This window comes from Petromyzon marinus, unplaced genomic scaffold (genome assembly GCF_048934315.1).
Source record: "Petromyzon marinus isolate PM22_M1 ecotype Great Lakes invasive population unplaced genomic scaffold, UKy_Petmar_22M1.pri1.0 PM_G_Scaffold_25, whole genome shotgun sequence".
Lineage (NCBI taxonomy): Eukaryota > Metazoa > Chordata > Hyperoartia > Petromyzontiformes > Petromyzontidae > Petromyzon > Petromyzon marinus.
Genome location: NW_027422817.1, coordinates 1,198,138 through 1,218,227, shown reverse-complemented (window position 1 = coordinate 1,218,227; position 20,090 = coordinate 1,198,138). Strand labels below are relative to the sequence as shown.

General features: G+C 45.0%; 1 protein-coding gene across 1 annotated transcript; it reads right to left on the bottom strand.

Annotated features, from left to right (window-relative positions):
* Positions 1-11: 11 nt before the first annotated feature.
* LOC142913396 (E3 ubiquitin-protein ligase Mdm2-like) lies at positions 12-18,698 on the bottom strand. The gene is made up of 6 exons (XM_076060936.1): positions 18,643-18,698; positions 15,022-15,098; positions 10,084-10,146; positions 2,502-2,611; positions 936-1,010; positions 12-149 (listed from the first exon to the last, which is right to left on the bottom strand). Exons 4-6 carry the CDS (start codon positions 2,601-2,603, stop codon positions 12-14), a joined length of 315 nt encoding a protein of 104 aa, XP_075917051.1. The 5' UTR covers positions 2,604-2,611; positions 10,084-10,146; positions 15,022-15,098; positions 18,643-18,698.
* Positions 18,699-20,090: the final 1,392 nt, after the last annotated feature.

Below are 20,090 nucleotides of genomic sequence, written 5' to 3'. Positions count from 1 at the left end.
TTCTATCTCCCTCACCTGGGATCTCTGAGTGAGAATCCCTCCACACCAAACACCTCCCCCAGGGGGTCCCCGCCACACCTCACCAGGTACGGCCTCTCTACATCGTAAAGTTGTCTCCGCTTGATGTATTGTCCCACGTAGTGGTACGCCTACGTGGGACGTACACACACACATGCACACACACACGCATGCATGCACACACACGAGTGGGTGACTGAGTGGGTGAGTAGGTGGGTGGGTGAGTGAGTGGGTGAGTGAGTGGATGAGTTAGTGAGTGGGTGGTTGAGTGATTGAGTGGGTGAGTGGGTGGGTAGGTGAGTGAGTGGGTGGTTGAGTGATTGAGTGGGTGAGTGGGTGGGTAGGTGAGTGAGTAGGTGAGTGAGTGGGTGTGTGGATCAGTGAGAGAATCAGTGAGTGAGTGGGTGGATCAGTGATTTAGTGGCATGGGCGGAAGAGATGGACTAGTCAGTGAGTGGATGGGTTAGAGGGTGAGTGGATGGGTTAGAGGGTGAGTAGAGTGAGTGGTTGGGTGAGTGAGTGGATGAGTGAGTGGTTGGATGAGTGAGTGTTAGTGTGTGGGTAAATGGAGTGGGTGAGTGGTTGGGTGAGTGGGTGGCTGAGTAGGTCAATGAATGAGTGGGTGGACGAGTGGTTGGGTGAGTGGGTGGGTGAGTGTAACGTCTGTACTATGTTGAACTTCTTTCGCACCGCACGTAGCCATCTGTGATAATCCTGCAAATCCAAATTATACAGCAGGTGTCTGGGTCGCGATAGAATCCACGACCTCCTGTACACCAGACGAGGTAGTCAACATCTCCTAGCCACCCTGATAATGATGATGGTGGGTCCCACGACCTCCTGTACACCAGGCGAGGTAGTCAACATCTCCTAGCCACGCAGATGATGATGGTGTTGGTGGCCGTGATGGGACCCACCTGCTCCCACGTGAATGTGTCGCCCTCGACACCGACCGACTGCAGCAGACGAAGCATTGCAGGCACCGGCTTCAGCTGCGTCCCAGCGGACAGAGGCATCACGGAGCCACATGTCATCACTCACACAGACACAAAGGTCCCCCGTGTAGCCTCGGCAGGCTATAGGGGCAAGTGCTGTTAGCGAAGAGAAGCACCTATCAAGGCTGCCGGCACTGTGGCACATGAGGGGGTGGGTGGCCAGCACCACGCCGAACCGCCTTTGTCTCCCCAGTGGCTTTGTTTACTACGACACACCGCTACACCAGCTACTCTTTTGAGTCAACCTAGGGGAGGCCCAGGACCGATTGTAGTGTATAGTAGTGTATATTACATTGTAGTGTATAGTAGTGCATTGTGTATAGTAGCGTATAGTACTGTAGTTTATAGTAGTGTAGGGTATAGTGTAGTGTATAGTAATGTAGTGCATAGTAGTGTAGTGTATAGTAATTGTAGTGTATAGTTGTGTATAGTGTACAGTGTATAGTTGTGTAGTGTATAGTAATGTAGTGTATAGTTGTGTATAGTGTACAGTGTATAGTTGTGAAGTGTATAGTAATGTAGTGTATAGTTGTGTATAGTATAGTGTACAGTGTATAGTGTACAGTGTATAGTAGTGTATAGTATAGCGTACAGTGTATAGTATAGTGTACAGTGTATAGTATAGTGTACAGTGTATAGTGTGCAGTGTATAGTGTACAGTGTATTCATAATAAAGGTTTTTGGGTTAGATCGCGTTTATTTATAAATGTGTCGTAACCCTCCACCACCCGACACGGCCAATCAGCAAAAAAAGTGTCACGTTGACAAAAGACAAATAATTCACTACTTCAGCCCACCGGTGTGTTGAAGAGTTAATCCACATTTACAGTTTGAGTACGACGTTTCGCTGGTAAATACATCCAGCATCATCAAGCAATTCGCCAGAATGGTAAAGCCCTCGCTTGCTCCCGGTTTTTATATAGAGCAGCAGGGTGACGTCATCACTTAACTCATATCAGGTGCAGCGATTAGAGGCGGAGGGGGGGGTATTGTAATTATATAATCGATTAGTAATCAGTCATTGTTTATGATTAGTAATGAGTTGTAGATTAGTAATTATTTAAATGTAATGTGTATTATTTAATAATACGCTTCCAGGCCACACTATATAAAAAACCGGGAGCAAGCGAGGGCTTTACCATTCTGGCGAATTGCTTGATGATGCTGGATGTATTTACCAGCGAAACGTCGTACTCAAACTGTAAATGTGGATTAACTCTTCAACACACCGGTGGGCTGAAGTAGTGAATTATTTGTCTTTTGTCAACGTGACACTTTTTTTGCTGATTGGCCGTGTCGGGTGGTGGAGGGTTACGACAAATTTATAAATAAACGTGATCTAACCCAAAAAACTTTATTATGAATAATATTGGTCGCGAAAGCCTACGTGTTAAACTGTACAGTGTATAGTATAGCGTACAGTGTATAGTAGTGTACAGTGTATAGTAGTACACAGAGCACCGGTGAGCCCCCCTAAAAGCGACTCACCAGAATGTTCCTGTGAGCTCCAGCAGCGGCCAGAGACAACCTGGAGTCACCGGCACTCATCACGGCAGCGGCCAGAGACAACCTGGAGTCACCGGCACTCATCACGGCAGCTGTGAGACAGCAGGAAGACAGCGACACTCGTCACGGCAGCTGTGGAGACAGCAGGAAAACAGCGACACTCGTCACGGCAGCTGTGGAGACAGCAGGAAGACAGCGACACTCGTCACGGCAGCTGTAGAGACAGCAGGAAGACAGCGACACTCGTCACGGCAGCTGTGAGACAGCAGGAAGACAGCGACACTCGTCACGGCAGCTGTGAGACGGCAGGAAGACTGCGACACTCGTCACGGCAGCTGCGGAAACAGCAGGAAGACAGCGACACTCGTCACGGCAGCTGTAGAGACAGCAGGAAGACAGCGACACTCGTCACGGCAGCTGTGGAGACAGCAGGAAGACAGCGACACTCGTCACCGCAGCTGTAGAGACAGCAGGAAGGCAGCGACACTCGTCACGGCAGCTGTAGAGACAGCATGAAGACAGCGACACTCGTCACGGCAGCTGTGAGACAGCAGGAAGACAGTGACACTCGTCACGGTAGCTGTGGAGACAGCAGGAAGACAGCGACACTCGTCACCGCAGCTGTGAGACAGCAGGAAGACAGCGACACTCGTCACGGCAGCTGTGAGACAGCAGAAAGACAGCGACACTCGTCACGGCAGCTGTGAGACAGCAGGAAGACAGCGACACTCGTCACGGCAGCTGTGGAGACAGCAGGAAGACAGCGACACTCGTCACTGTGTGTGTACACTATGTGTGTACATTGTGTGTGTAAACTGTGTGTACACTGTGTGTGTCTACACTGTGTATGTGTACACTGTGTGTGTGTACATTGTGTGTGTACACTGTATACACTGTGTGTGTGTAGTGTGTGAACACTGTGTATGTACAGTGTGTACACTGTGTGTGTGTACACTGTGTGTACACTGTATGTGTACATTGTGTGTGTACACTGTGTGTGTACACTGTATGTGTAAACTGTGTGTGTGTACATTGTGTGTGTGTGTACACTGTGTATACACTGTGTGTGTGTGTGTAGTGTGTTAACACTGTGTATGTACACTGTGTGTGTGTACACTGTGTGTGTGTACACTGTTTGTGTCCGCATTAAACCGAACCCCCGGCAAGGCCATCTACTTAATGACGAGAGAAAATTCACACGAAATGTCCTTTTCAATGAAGTCTTCCAGATGTAAATTGATACAAGCTTTTAATGAAGAAATAAAATCATCTAACTCAAAACACAACACAATTCAAAGATGTTTCATTTTAAAACTTCAAAACGGAGCATGGGGTACTTGCGTGAATGCGTCCTTCGTGTGCAAATGTTGTGACTTTCCTGGCCTGAAGGCCGTCAATGTGTTGGGCCATTATTGGTGCACAGCGTCTCAACAGCAGCAGTGGGGTTTGCTTCAACCGATGGTTACGAACATCCAGACGTGAATCAGCAAGGAGCATTTCTAGTCCTAGTTAGACAAAATCTACGTCAACACGTAAGACAAAACTACAATTCGTGTTGTAGAGAATGTATCTCCTCCTATACGTTTAACTTTCAAGTGGTATGCCTTGTAACTGATGAATGATCCGAGTGTGCTCCCTATTTCAAAGACAATGAGTTGCTCCAGAGGCAGACGCTTCGTGAAACACAAAAGTACCCTTTGACCTGTATCACAAGAACAACGGGTCTCACCTGAGTTCTCTGTACAGGTTACTTCCAAAACACACACACACTTTGTCCTAACATCACTTAATCAATGTGTGACCCTCAGACAAAATGTTACATGTACGCGCACAATCAGACAAGTATTCATTCTAAATTATTGACGGGCATATTAACATTGATTACTGCAGCGATATTGACTGCATCACGTTACATCGTATTAACAAGAAGTTATTTTACAAATACGCACCGTCTGCTTAACAGTGTATGTACAACGTACTATTGTTGCATCATTCAAAACGAGTAGACCGTTGCATGCTGGGGTCTGGGTCAAAATGTAGCAAATTCTAAACATTACGCTACAAATAATAGATCACGGCACTTCGATGGCAACACAAGCAATCGTCATCAGGTGGGACAAGCACAGCAGCAAGAAGAAGAAACTGCTGGAGTAGGCGCCTACTACTTCAGCAATTTCTCTTGCTGTGGTTGTCCCACCTGATGACGATTGCTTGTGTTGTGATCTAAACGCCGTGATCTGTTATGTTTCTACCCACGTGGTGACTTTACCGAAATAACTCAAGAGTGTGGATTCCTGCAGTCACGAAAGCTTCGAAATCAAGATTGCCTACAAACTACACAACTGAGATGACGCATCAATCATCGCCCCCTACTGACAGTCTCTTGCCCACATGCAGGCCGGTGCAGGGCCACCACTCCGTGCCACACAGGGGCAGCTGCTACTTGGGGATGCTCTTCGAGCGTCTCAGACGAGATACAAAACTCCGAGTTGCCGAGGCGATTAAGCGAGCAAAGCGTAAACGCAATTATCATGAGAACATCGTGAATGCTTGGGAGCTTATTGTCTCTCGCTCCTGGTGAGAGATTGACCCAACCCACAGGTCCACAAAGACTGGCCGCTCTTACTCTGCAGGTTGAACCTAGGAAATGAGTGTTCAACTTCATATTCTTGTCATTAAAGGCCTGTGACAAAGGTGCATCTATTGTAGCGACATCGTCTCTGGCTTACACATCTACCGGGTCTCCACTTGACTTTGTATTGTCTCGGAGGAAGTCCACCCACACCTCCACTTCCACAAACTGCTGGGAGTTGCCTCGCTCTGCCTCACAGTCAGAATTCTCCTCTTGCTTCACGTTACCTCCATCAATGTGAAGGTCCCATTTTGGAGTTGAATCTTCATCTTCACATTTCACCATCACTTCTTCCCTCTTCACCATCACTTCTTCCCTCTTCACCATTACCTCTTCATATTTCACCTCGATAACTTTAAAAGTGTCCAAGCTGGGATTTTCTTCCGGTTCATGTTTCATGAGGGATGGGCTCATGGTGGCACTTTGACTTTCACAAGCCGATTTCAGACTCCACTCCTTGTGGATCTTCTGATGCTTCTGTGTTCTCTGGTGTACTTGAAGATGTGGTTGCTGTGCAAACGTTATCCCGCACGGAGTGCACCTGAAGGGTTTCTCTCCCGTGTGTGTTCTCTGGTGTACTTGAAGATTTGATGAATCTGCAAATGCCTTCCCACTGTTGTATATATAGGTGTTATGAAAATTGATGAAAATAATGAAAATTAAATGAAATTTGAGATTTGCATAATTTATCCGAAATTATGTTAATTAGTGTAATTATGTGCATAAATTATGCTGATTCGAGAGATAATCGTATTAATTTATGCGAGTGGGCGTGGTTATGATAATGCAGGTCGTTATGGATTATCAGGTCGAGCCTCGGTGACGAGGATTGTGTTATGAATTGGAATAACGCAATTAATCGTATGCAGTGACGCAGGCGTTGTGAGCGTGAATGAGAGAGAGACGATTCGACTCTGCTCTTCAATTCCGTATTATCGATAAGGATACGATTACTCTCGATTGAACATTACGGATTATGTGTGTTATGGATCATGTGGTGATAGTGTGCTTATGATAGGTCCCCAGGATTCAGATCTCATACGCAGAACAATATTATGCAGAATTTCAGGAAGAATCACACACAAACCTTCTGCTTTAATCAATTTTATTTCTAGCTAACTTATATATGAAAAACTCAATCTCGGGATTTGGAATTTCAACACAGCGTTAACACGATACCATCACGATTGCGTTGTTTCACCTCGATAGCGGCACCTGTGGTTAATTCCCGACGCGTAACGCAATCGATCGGTTGTTGAGAGAGAGATTAAAAACATGCGAACTATTCTATCAAACCTTAACTTTATAATATGCAAACTCGTATGCTTGAATTGTTACACAACACGGCACTTGGTCTTTGATTCGTATCCAATCCTTAATACATTCTGATATGCGAAGTTATTATGCTTGAAATCGTCAGCACAGTACCACGTTGATGTTCGTTCATTGATTCATAACGATTATGAATTTAAAGCGTTCGACTGTAATACTTCTAATTGCCTTATCAACACCACTCGATGGCCACAATGCTTCGTTACTTGAATTGTCACACAAAACAGCATTCGGTCACTGATCATGCGCGGCCCTTAATGCAATTATTGTCACGTTGTTAACAATAGGATGACTGATTATTATGCAACGCTACTCGTTGACAGGGCACTCCAACCAGTATTATTCTTGGAGGCACAAATATGCGTTTGAATTCGTTATTTCATTCGTGGATACCGGCAAGATTATGCAGACAGACAAATATTAACGAACGACTCAAGTATTCCTAATCAACTTCTCAACGCGACTCAATGGGTGGCGATGTTTCCTTTTGAGATCCTTATCTCGGGCCAATCTTTTAATTGATTGTGGCCAGACCCCTGACAGGGAACCGGTTGAACCCGCTCTTCAACCCCGCGAGCGGCGCTCCGTGGTGAGGAGCCAAGAATTAATCCTTGTTAATGGGTCAGTTGGTAATTTATGCGGTTAGAAGTACAGCCCCAGCACAATATTACAGAGAAAAATTATGAACACTCTTAAAAACGATGGATTATTCACTCGGTCGTTGCGATGTTTCCACAATCACGGATGGTTCAATGGCTTGAGGTTTTTAGGCTTTGTTAATGACCCGTGTGTGTGTGTGTTGAATGGTGTGAGTGGTGAAAGAGTAGGCCAATGTTCGGAATCGATTCTTTGCGTCAAGCAGACGTCTGGTTTGTGTGTAGTGGGGGGCAGTGTATCATACGTATCAGTTGATTCTTCTTTCAGTAGTTGGTTCGGACTCGACGGACGTTGGTGAACGAGTAGATGCGTTGTTGTAGCTGAGATGACCGTCTGGTAGACGGCGTTAGAAGCACGCCCGCAGCGGCGCGCTGGTGCTGATGGCTGGTGCTGATGGCACGCTGGTGGCGCGCGCTTCCTCTCCTTGAAGACGCGCGAACGCGCCCGTGCTGGTTCGCTGATAGCAGTTTCTCTCCACTGCTGGCTGAGCTGCTGCACGCTCTTGCTTGGCGTTGCTGGCCGCGCTCTTTCTCCTTGAAGATGCGCGAACGCGCCCGTGCTGATTCGCTGACAGCAGTTTCCTCCACTGCTGGATGAGCTACGCCGGCGCGCGCTCTTTCCGCTGCTGTAGTAGCTGACGCTGCGCTCGCGAGCGACAGGTCAAGTTTTTCTTCTGCTGAGTTGAGTTGAGATGAGTCTTCTTCTGTTGAGCTGAGTTGAGATGAGTCTTCTTCTGTTGAGCTGAGTTGAGATGAGTCTTCTTCTGTTGAGCTGCCCCCGAGGGCTGATGAGTTGGCTCCGAGGGCTGATGAGCTGGTTTCAATGCTGAAACGGCTCCTTTTTATGCCAAAAATCTCTCCCCTTCTCGGCTCCCCCTCACGAGGTGGAGCTATCTTTGATCTGATCGTATGTCGGTGGGGGGGGTTCGTGTGTCGGTGGTGGGGGGGGTTCGTGTGTCAGTGTGTATGTTTGTGTGTGTGTCATTTATGACACGGTCCTGTTCGGGTCTTTCCTCAAGCCATAAACATCAAGACAACAGACACCTCGATTCATCTCGGTGGCGTCTGGTTGTCTGATCCCTCCACCCAGAGAGAGGGGCGGGTTCCCCCCCCCCTTTTCCGTTCACGTTCCGACGCACAAAGAAATGGTTAAGATTTTTTTTAAGTTTAACATTTCACATCACAGTTGGTATCTTATCATACACAGTTATGATCCTGCTTGTGATTGATAGTATTTGATTTATTTCCAAGTGAAGATGCTCTTCCGAGCGTATGCATTTTATCACGTGCTGCAGGGAAAGACAAAGGTGGCCGGGATCTTCCCATCTCTCTATACTTTGCAAATATCATTTCGACTCCATGTTCGCCACGACTCGTGTTTGTAACTACGTCCTCCCGACACCTCTCGGTTTACCGAGGTTCGAATTGTTATGATGGAATTATTAAAAAGAAAAATAATTTTCATCCTGAGTTTAAGAGGTCTGTTTCCAGATTGTTGGAATCCATATCCCTTGGTTCTGTAAGGTTCTATAATGGAATATCGTTTAAGGTTAACACATTATTATTAATGTTATTTTGCAATTTCTTTAAAACTTGTTTGTCTGGTTGCCGTGTGTGGGGTGGGGTGTGTCTCCTCATCAAACCCGGCTGGCTTTTCCAGATGGCCCCTTGTGATAAGGTGTAATTCCTGCTTCTCCGCGCTGTGAGAGAGACAAAGATGGTCGGGGTTGCTTGGGATATTGTTTAAACTCTTTCGTAAGTTTGCCCGTTCGCCTCATTCCTTCTCGATAACCTTTGATGTGACTCGGTATTTTGTCTCCAAGCTTTGCTTTAACAGTAAAAGTATTAAAGGTGAAAATCATTTGATAGCGAATTAATTATTGGATAATAATTCACTGATGTGTCTGGTGGCCTGTTCTTAATTGGAGTGAGCGTTAGGCTCGCTACTTTTATCTTATTCTTGTTGTTGCCTTTTAATTTTTTTTGTTGTTGTTTTACTGGAAAATAAGGAAAAGAATATGTATACGATTTACCCTGTTGGCGTCTGGTGTCTGCTCTCTTGGTGTTCTGACCTCGGAGGGACCTTTCCTAAGGGGCCCATCAAACTCTTGTTCATCTGGAGATTTTCGCCGATAGCTGTTACATCCTCGCCTTGAGAGTTTTATTATTTCTTTATTCTTTAATGGTCTGTTTATGACCGACATCTGGTTTTTCGTGTTTCTGGCTTACTGGTTTGATTCATTAAAAAAAATATATATATTGTTTGTCACGAAAGAAAGGAAAAAGAAATCTAGGTGTATGCATCCGTAAATATTCTTATGGATATTAATTGTGGAAAAAGGGCCGTATACAACACCACACACACTGCACTTGAAGGGTTTCTCTCCTGTGTGAGTTCTCTGGTGTTCTACAAGATTAGACTGTGCAAACGCCGTCCCACACACAGTGCACTTGAAGGGTTTGTCTCCCGTGTGTGTTCTCTGGTGTATTACAAGAGCAGATGAATGTGCAAACGCCTTCCCACACACACTGCACTTGAAGGGTTTCTCTCCCGTGTGTGTTCTCTGGTGTATTACAAGAGTAGATGAATGTGCAAACGGATACCCACACACACTGCACTTGAAGGGTTTCTCTCCCGTGTGTGTTCTCTGGTGTTCTACAAGATTAGATGACTGTGCAAACGCCTTCCCACACACACTGCACTTGAAGGGTTTCTCTCCCGTGTGTGTTCTCTGGTGTATTACAAGAGCAGATGAACGTGGAAACGCCTTCCCACACAGACTGCACCTGAAGGGTTTCTCTCCCGTGTGTTCTCTGGTGTTCTACTAGAGTAGATGAATGTGCAAACGCCATCCCACACACACTGCACTTGAAGGGTTTCTCTCCTGTGTGAGTTCTCTTGTGCCGTGTGAAATTTCCAGTACGATCCGTGCTGTATGCACACCGGTCGCATTGTTGCCTTGTCCTACCGAGCTGCGCTGAGTGCATTTGCTCCATCAGACCAATTCTGCAGAGGAAGCGTCAGAAGAAGCGTCAGCTGCAGACAGAAAAAAATAATATCCACACCATCTACACGTCAGTATCGAGGCACAGAGGAAAGCATATATACACAGTAACACGTGACTTACACGTCTATACTTATTCATATAATCATGATATAGTGGAAAAGTGTCCCAAAATTCATCACACGGGCTGTTATGGCACACAATGAGAGGGCAAATGGTTATAAACATGCCTGGAAGCCCTCGTATCTTCAAAATGAATGTTCACCAAAAACTCCGAGCACACAATTTCAGCTGTCTGGCAACAAAAGGAATATTTATGAAAGCTAAATTCAGCTGACATAGCAAAGGGTGTTTAAATAATACTGTTTGTGTTATGAAGAAATGCATAAATTAATGTTCAATCGCAACTTAGAGGTGTGAAGCCAGGCACAGATGTCCTTGAATGCTGGGATGAACAGATCCGACTTCAGCTGCACGTGTGTGCTGTGTTAACTTCCTGACTCCATTCTTATAAAGAGTTGCAGAGGAAAACAAAAAGAAACTATTGTTTTGATATAACCTCCGTGCTCAATAGAGTTAATAGACTTTACTGCAAACACAAACTTGACACTGTCACACACTCAGAGGCGGAGCCAGGATTTTCAGGTAAGGGGGGAAACCCCTCCAGCAATGAAAAATGATAGGAGTTGTTAGTAAGTAAGGAGTTGTTGGTAAGGAGTTGTTAGTAAGTAAGGAGTTGTTAGTAAGGAGTTGTTAGTGAGGAGTTGTTAGTAAGGAGTTGTCAGTAAGGAGTTGTTAGTAAGGAGTTGTTAGTAAGTAAGGAGTTGTTAGTAAGGAGTTGTTAGTAAGTAATGACTTGTCCCTTACTTTTTATTCGACGCGTGTGATCGGCATTGCACTCGCTGAAGGTGTTTGCCTTCAGGGAAGTCGTGTACTGTATACGCAACTGCGCAAAATTCTGTGAGCCACTTATAACTGCTTTGCCGTTACTTATTGCCAATTATGGACTCGGACTGTTGTACTCTCATAGAGTCCCTGGCACGTAATAATATGCCACACGGTGGCAGTGGGGGTCGCAAAATGCTGATTTATCTATATATATGAAAGGGAAATGTGTGGATACATGTGTCTGTTCGAAATGTTTAGCATACTTCCCAACGTGCCACACACTTGAAATTTGGCATGTGGGTATGTTCCATACTGTACACAATGTAAAAAATGTAAAAAGTATTTTGTATTTTTTTTTTGGGGGGGGGGGGGGAAATGACCATGAAGTGTCTGCCGTCAACCCGCAACACCTCTGAGTCAAGCGCTCTGCAATGCTTAGAGCTGTTAACAGCGTGCCGGGAGATTTTAGTTGGCGCTTCGCTCCTGGCCGATGAAGCCATTGGCTTCTCGGAGTTCAACACACATCCTCCGTGCGAAGAACGGGTAGAACTGCTATCTAAAATATGAAGCAGAACATTCCATCTGTTTGTTTGTGCGAAGCAGCAAAAACCTCTCCAACGCTGAGCTCTGGCGTCGTGAAAATTTGCACGGCTGACGCTGTCTGTAATTTCTAAGTGAACGTGACTATTTTCAGCTCGCCACGTCATTATTCCCTTCCCCGAGTGGCCAAAATCGACCTTACGTAGAAGTGCGTTAGGGTTGAATTTCCTTGAGTGAAAACATCCGATTTAGGTAAATTTATTTGTTTCGGCTTTTTTCTTTCTTGCAAGCATCAATTTTTTCCAGGGTTTTTCAGTGAAATAGAAGGGAATGTGAAGTTAATCCAAGACAAGAATCCAAGTCCCGGGCGAAGCTGGGTAGTGAAGCTCGTTACTAATAAACCTCAATGATCCTATCAAAATGAGGGATTTCTATCGGATCGTTGGGGAAGCACGTGCCACCCTACCCCCCACTGGCTCCACCACTGTCACACACTGGCATGGTTCACAGGTGGTGGTGTGTCCAGACCCACGCCTGGCCACCTTCACCTGCTCAGTAGTAATGCTTCCTCACTCCACCAAGTAGTTGAGGATCAATCAACACAGCCGAGGCTGCGTGTCTCTCTCCCCGTGGTCGTGTGGATTTCCTTCCCGATCCCCCGGTTTCCCCTCTACATGTAGAGAATGAACACCGCCAAGCGTCTAGAGTGAACACCGCCACGCGTCTAGAGTGAACACCGCCACGCGTCTAGAGTGAACACCACCAAACGTCTAGAGTGAACACCACCAAGTGTCTAGAGTGAACACCACCAAGCGTCTAGAGCAGTGGTTCTTAACCTGGGTTCGATCGAACCCCAGGGGTTCGGTGAGTCGATCTCAGGGGTTCGGCAGAGCCCCCGCCACGGAGGTCCGGACACACTTGAATTATTGTGTAAATTTGTGATGACACACACGGCCCGCTTGGCCATCACTGGCTGCAGATGATCATGCTACACTGCTTGGCCAATCAGCGCTGCGGGGAATTTAGTGCGTACTCAGTAGTCAACGTGTGACTGTTGTTGTCGTACGTCGTGTGATTTCTTTAATATTTTATCCATACTATGTTGGGCAAAAGAAGAAAGTGGTCGGACGAATATGTACAACATGGATTCTCATGTATCACGGAACGTGATGGGAGTGAGCGTCCTATCTGCATGATTTGCAACGCCAAGTTGAGCAACTCTAGTCTTGCACCGGCAAAACTAAAGGAACACTTCTTGAAGCTGCATGGAGACGGGGAATACAAGAACACAACACTTGCTGAATTCAGGGTGAAGAGAGCCAGATTCGATGAAAGGGCCACTCTGCCTGCTCTTGGATTTGTACCTGTTAACAAACCGATCCTGACAGCATCGTACGAAGTTGCTTACCTGATCGCAAAGCAGGGCAAGCCACACACCATTGGTGAAACACTTGTGAAACCAGCTGCATTAAAGATGGCGAATCTGATACTCGGAACAGCGGCCGAAGGTAAATTATCCCAAATTCCCCTTTCAAATGACACCGTCAGTGACAGAATAGAAGACATGAGTAAAGACATCTTGGCTCAAGTAGTCGCGGATCTGATTTCAAGCCCGGCAAAATTCAGCCTTCAACTCGACGAAACCACAGACGTTTCTGATCTAAGCCAGCTTGCTGTTTTTGTACGCTATGTGAAAGACGACATGATAAAAGAAGAGTTTTTATTTTGTAAGCCTCTTACAACAACAACAACGAAGGCAGCCGATGTGAAGAAGCTTGTGGATGACTTCTTCAGAGACAACAATCTTTCATGGGATATGGTTTCTGCAGTTTGTACGGACGGAGCTCCAGTCATGCTGGGAAGAAAGTCTGGTTTTGGTGCGCTAGTAAAGGCCGATGCACCACACATCATTGTGACGCATTGTATTCTGCACAGGCATGCGTTGGCAACAAAAACCTTACCTCCAAAAATGGCAGAAGTATTAAAAACTGTGGTGGAATGTGTGAACTATGTGCGAAAAAGTGCTCTGAGGCACCGCATCTTCAGTGAGCTGTGTAAAGAAATGGGCTCTGAATTTGAGGTACTTCTGCTCCATTCTAATATTCGGTGGTTATCCCGGGGACAGGTGCTGAATCGTGTTTTTGCCATGCGTGTGGAATTAGCCCTGTTTTTGCAAGAGCACCAACACTGCCATGCAGATTGCTTCAAAAATCCTGAGTTCATTCTCATTTTAGCGTACATGGCTGATATATTCGCAGCTCTCAATCATCTCAATCAGCAGATGCAGGGTGGTGGAGTCAATATCATGGAAGCGGAAGAACACCTGAAGGCTTTTTAAAAAAAGCTACCGTTATGGAAACGACGAACAGAGAACAATAACTTCGCAAACTTCCCGCTTCTGGACGACTGTGCAAGTAAGATCGAAGATGTGTCTGGAATCGGAGATATTTCTGTATCCACGGAACTGAAGCAAACAATTGCCACGCACTTAGATGAGCTTGCAAAGTCTCTCGACGGATATTTCCCTACAAGAGAGTCATATCCAGCATGGGTGAGACAGCCGTTCACGTTTGCTGTTGAAACAGCAGATGTCAATGATGAATTCCTCGACGAAATCATTGAAATTCAGCAGAGCCAGGTTCAACAGCAACTCTTCAGAACAACAACGCTCTCAACGTTTTGGTGTCGACAAATGAACAAGTATCCAGTTATTGCTAAGAAAGCCCTGGATTTTTTTACACCATTTGTTACAACATATCTTTGTGAGCAATCCTTTTCGAGGATGCTGGACATAAAAACGAAGAAAAGGAACAGACTTTGCTGTGAAAATGACATGAGAGTGGCACTTGCCAAGGTGAAGCCACGCATATCTGAACTGATCTCTCAAAGGCAACAGCAGAAGTCACATTGATTTCCAGGTATGTAATTTGTTGTGAGTTTATGCATTGTGTTGGTTTTATTCTTTGAACAAGGTAATGTTCATGCACGGCTCATTTTGTGTACCAGTAAAAAACATATCTACGTCTTGAATTTGAAAAAAATCACATTTTATTTTTCACTAAAGAGGGGTTCGGTGAATGCGCATATGAAACTGGTGGGGTTCGGTACCTCCAACAAGGTTAAGAACCACTGGTCTAGAGTGAACACCACCACGTGTCTAGAGTGAACACCACTAAGCGTCTAGAGTGAACACCACTACGTGTCTAGAGTGAACACCACCACGTGTCTAGAGTGAACACCGCCACGCATCTAGAGAATGAACACCGCCACGCGTCTAGAGTGAACACCGCCACGCGTCTAGAGTGAACACCACTACGCGTCTAGAGTGAACACCGCCACGCATCTAGAGTGAACACCGCCACGTGTCTAGAGTGAACACCACCACGTGTCTAGAGTGAACACCGCCACGTGTCTAGAGTGAACACCACCACGCTGTTGACAAGCCCCACCTTGTTGATATTGTTGTTGTTGTGGGCAGGTTGCTTCTGTAAACAAGGGCGGTACAGCAGCTCAACGTGGGCGTGGCCTGGTACAAAATAAAAAAAAACTGTGAATATTTAAAACAAAACAAAGTTACAAAGTAGCGAGCCAGGTGAAGAGAAATGAAAACTTAAGATGCTCTTTGGTTCTTTCGGTAAAGTCACGTAGGGAAATTTAATTAATTAATAGTTTCAGTTTCATTTATTTGGTATAGACCTGTGAGCCATTCGGCTCTTGAATTGGGTGCAACCACAACAAACAAAAAACATGAACAAGAAAACATCTTGAAGTGACTATGTGTGACTGTGCAAACATAAAATCCAGGGAAAAACAGCAAAATATTCCACAAAAAGCACCGTACACCAACGCTGTGTGCACATAGCATGCGACGTTTCAATTGCAACACAAGCAATCATCATCAGGTACAAATGCAAGAGAAAACAAACCTAGTAAACTTAGAAATGTAATGCAATACAACACAGAGTCGGCCAACATAACAGTCAACACCCCACCTGGTTGATAACGTTCTTCCAAAGGTTGCTCAATTTGAAAGAGAGACAAAAGACAGACACGGAGACACACAGAGAGAGATATAACACAGAGAAACACAGAGAGATACACACATACAGTGAGGGAAAAAAGTATTTGATCCCCTGCTGATTTTGTACGTTTGCCCACTGACAAAGAAATGATCAGTCTAATTTTAATGGTAGGTTTATTTGAACAGTGAGAGACAGAATAACAAAAAAAATCCAGATAAACGCATGTCAAAAACGTTATAAATTGATTTGCATTTTAATGAGGGAAAAAAGTATTTGACCCCTCTGCAAAACATGATTTAGTACTTGGTGGCAAAACCCTTGTTGGCAATAACAGAGGTCAGACGTTTCTTGTAGTTGGCCACCAGGTTTGCACACATCTCAGGAGGGATTTTGTCCCACTCCTCTGTGCAGATCTTCTCCAAGTCATTAAGGTTTCGAGGCTGACGTTTGGAAACTCGAACCTTCAGCTCCCTCCACAGATTTTCTATGGGATTAAGGTCTGGAGACTGGCTAGGCCACTCCAGGACCTTAATGTACTTCTTCTCGAGCCACTCCTTTGTTGCCTTGGCCCTGTGTTTTGGGTCATTGTCATGCTGGAATACCCATCCACGACCCATTTTCAATGCCCTGGCTGAGGGAAGGAGTTTCTCACCCAAAATTTGACGGTACATGGCCCCGTCCATCGTCCCTTTGATGCGGTGAAGTTGTCCTGTCCCCTCAGCAGAAAAACACCCTCAAAGCATAATGTTTCCACCTCCATGTTTGACGGTGGGGATGGTGTTCTTGGGGTCATAGGCAGCATTCCTCCTCCTCCAAACACAGCGAGTTGAGTTGATGCCAAAGAGCTCCATTTTGGTCTCATCCGACCAAAACACTTTCACCCAGTTGTCCTCTGAATCATTCAGATGTTCATTGGCAAACTTCAGACGGGCATGTATATGTGCTTTCTTGAGCAGGGGGACCTTGCGGGTGCTGCAGGATTTCAGTCCTTCACGGTGAAGCGTGTTATCAATTGTTTTCTTGGTGACTATGGTCCCAGCTGCCTTGAGATCTTTGACAAGATCCTCCCGTGTAGTTCTGGGCTGATTCTTCACCGTTCTCATGATCATTGCAACTTCACGAGGTGAGATCTTGCATGGAACCCCAGGCCGAAGGAGATTGACAGTTTTTTTGTGTTTCTTCCATTTGCGAATGATCGCACCAACTGTTGTCACCTTCTCACCAAGCTGCTTGGCAATGGTCTTGTAGCCCATTCCAGCCTTGTGTCGGTCTACAATCTTGTCCCTGACATCCTTGGAGAGCTCTTTGGTCTTGGCCATGGTGGAGAGTTTGGAATCTGATTGATTGATTGCTTCTGTGGACAGGTGTCTTTTAGACAGGTAACAAGCTGAGATTAGGAGCACTCCCTTTAAGAGTGTGCTCCTAATCTCAGCTCGTTACCTGTATAAAAGACACCTGGGAGCCAGAAATCTTTCTGATTGAGAGGGGGTCAAATACTTATTTCCCTCATTAAAATGCGAATCAATTTATAACATTTTTGACATGCGTTTTTCTGGATTTTCTTGTTGTTATTCTGTCTCTCACTGTTCAAATAAACCTAACATTAAAATTATAGACTGATCATTTCCTTGTCAGTGGGCAAACGTACAAAATCAGCAGGGGATCAAATACTTTTTTCCCTCACTGTACGCACAGAGAAACAACGCCTCTGTGTTGAGGCCTTAAATAGAGAGAGAGAGGCAGAGAGAGAGAGGGGAGGGGTGTAGAGAAATCCGCGAGTCAATGCAAGGCCGTAGCCATGGAGTCAACATTGGGGGGGAACAAATCTACCAGGGGGTCTGGGGTCCCCCCCCCCCAGAAAAAAATCTAAATTTGAAAACTAATTTCCTGACATTTCCTAAAATATTGAAAAATTTCACTAACACATGGGATGGAATGTTTTTGTTATTTGATACAATCATGTATAATATTGTATTGTATTACATTGCTCTGTTTTTACTTTTTAACTTTTCTTGTTTCATAGTATATAATGGCAGAGATTAGGGATTCATAAAGTACAACACAATCATATAAACACAAATCTACGCATTGTTATATGAAGACAAGTCCACATTTTGTGGCCAAGGTTTAGCAAATTGTTTTTATTAACATAGCATAGCAATTATTATTTAAAAAATATATATTTTTATAGCAATATATTGGGGGGGCATTTTGACCATATTTGATTATTGTGGGGGGATATGTCCCCCACCAATATATATTATAATTATTATAACATATTATAATTATTATAATATATTATAATTACGGCCTTGTGTCAATAAGAGATTTGGAACTTTGGTGACTGCAGTAAATAATAATAACACGAGGACACGCAGAGAGAGAGAAAGCACACTTATATTCTTGATTATTTCGGTAAAGTCACCACCATGTAGAAGGGAAACAATAAAATAAAAAATATATAAAACAATAAAATTATCACGACATTTCGACTGCAACACAATCATCATCAGGTGTGAAAACCACAGCAAGAAAAACCACAGCAAGAACATTTTCTTGCAGTCGAAACGTCGTGACAATTTTATTGTTTCATATTTTTATTATTTTATATTTTTATTATTTTATTGTTTCCCTTCTACGTGGTGACTTTACCGAAAGAACCAAGAATATGAATCCCTGCAGTCACGAAAGCTTTAAATCAAAAGCACACTTAATCAAACAAACTGAGTAAAACTTGGAAATGTAATGCAATGCAACACAGAGAGTCGGTCAACACACAATAAACGCATAGCCTGGTAGATTACTTTCTTACAAAGATTGCTCAACTAAGCGAGATAATTGAAGCAAACGCGATCAGGCGAGGGCAGGAGGCAAGGCCCCGCGTGGCTAGGCCCCGCGTTGTAAAGTTCCAACCTGGACATCGATTCCCATGCTCGCTGCTACTCAACTGACATCCCTACGAGAGAGAGCGAGGCTCTACCTTGGTAAACAACAACCACCACCACAACCACCACGACCACCACCACAACCGCGATGAGAATTTCTCACCTCGGATTTCAGTTCATGCGCGGAGCGGCAGATTTCTGTTACCTCGTGACGTCACGCAGCAGCAGGAGGTGACGTCACTTGCGTGGTACAAGAACACTCCCCTCCCGCAATGAGCGGGTCTTAATTTAAATAAATTATGTTAATGAGCCGGCCCATACGTGGAGGGATGTGGCGTGGGTGCTGAACCCGTCGCAATAAACTCGCGACGGTCGACACGAACACATTATGTTAATGAGCCGCCAGTCACCGGGCGTAGCTTTGCCCAAATAAGGATTGTACTTGAACAGATAACGGAAGTGACCCAGGCAGAGGTGACGTCACGCTCAAGGGCGCGGTAGACGGGGTGGGGTGAATACCTTGGTGACATGACGTCACTAGCGAGGGACACCTCCCCCTGGCGTTTCACGCCGATGAGGTGATGCTGAGTAGTGACGTCACAGAGCGGGATTGGAGTTTAAGTTGATTTAGATTAATTTTCCATTGCTCCCTCCCTTGAACTCAGCAACAACAACAACGTGGACATTGCATCCCACTGGGATTTTTAGCACACAGCGTTGGTGTACGGTGCTTTTGTCAGGAATATTTTGCTGTTTTTTCATGGATTTTCTGTTTGCAGAGTCACACAAAGTAGTCACTTTAAGATGTTTCTTGTTCGTGTTTGTTGTGGTTGGACTTGATTCAAGAGCCGAATGGCTCACAGGGGTATACCAAAATATATAAACTGAAATTATTGTGTACACACTGTGTGTACGTACACTGTGTGTGTGTACACTGTATGTGTGTATACTGTGTGTGTGTACACTGTGTGTACACTGTGGGGGGCACAGTCATCTCAGTCGACCAATGGGCATCTTTTCATCAATTTATTATTTTCCAATTTTCTTGTTTTTGTTATTTTCTATTTACGTGACTTTATCGAAAGAACCAAGAATGTGGTAGCACATTCTCTATTTATTGCAGACGTTCAAGGTTAAAATCCGACAGGCACACCTGGCTACCCCAGTAACATTCACCACAATATGCGCAGTCTGCTAAACGGCAGATGTAAAACATAACGTTGCATCATTCACAACGCACAGGTCATTGCATGTTGGTGTCACGGTCAAAATTGTGGCAATTCCAAACATTATCCAGAAACTCCACAAGGGAGACACGCACCCCCTGTTACCAACGACGGAGGCGCAGGGTCAGACGTTCGATTACGTTGGAATCGATCTGCAGACGGTCAGCCGCTCCGTGTCGCCTTGTCTCGATCCGGCGATCCCAACCAGGTGAAAGTCCGCATCGAACCGAACCCCCGGCAAGGCCATCGTCTACTTAATGACGAGAGAAATTTCACACGAAATATCGTTTTCAATGAATAAGCTTTTAATGAAGAAATACAATTATACAATTCAAGACATAATACAATTAAAAGTTGTTTCATTTTCAGACTTCAAGACGGAGCA

Coding starts and splice junctions, on each gene's coding strand:
- LOC142913396 (XM_076060936.1), bottom strand. CDS start 2,603: ATGAGTGCCGGTGACTCCAGGTTGTCTCTGGCCGCTGCCGTGATGAGT. Junction 1,011..2,501: donor GAGCTCACAGGAACATTCTG/GTGAGTCGCTTT, acceptor GCTGGGACGCAG/CTGAAGCCGGTGCCTGCAAT. Junction 150..935: donor ACACATTCACGTGGGAGCAG/GTGGGTCCCATC, acceptor CGTCCCACGTAG/GCGTACCACTACGTGGGACA.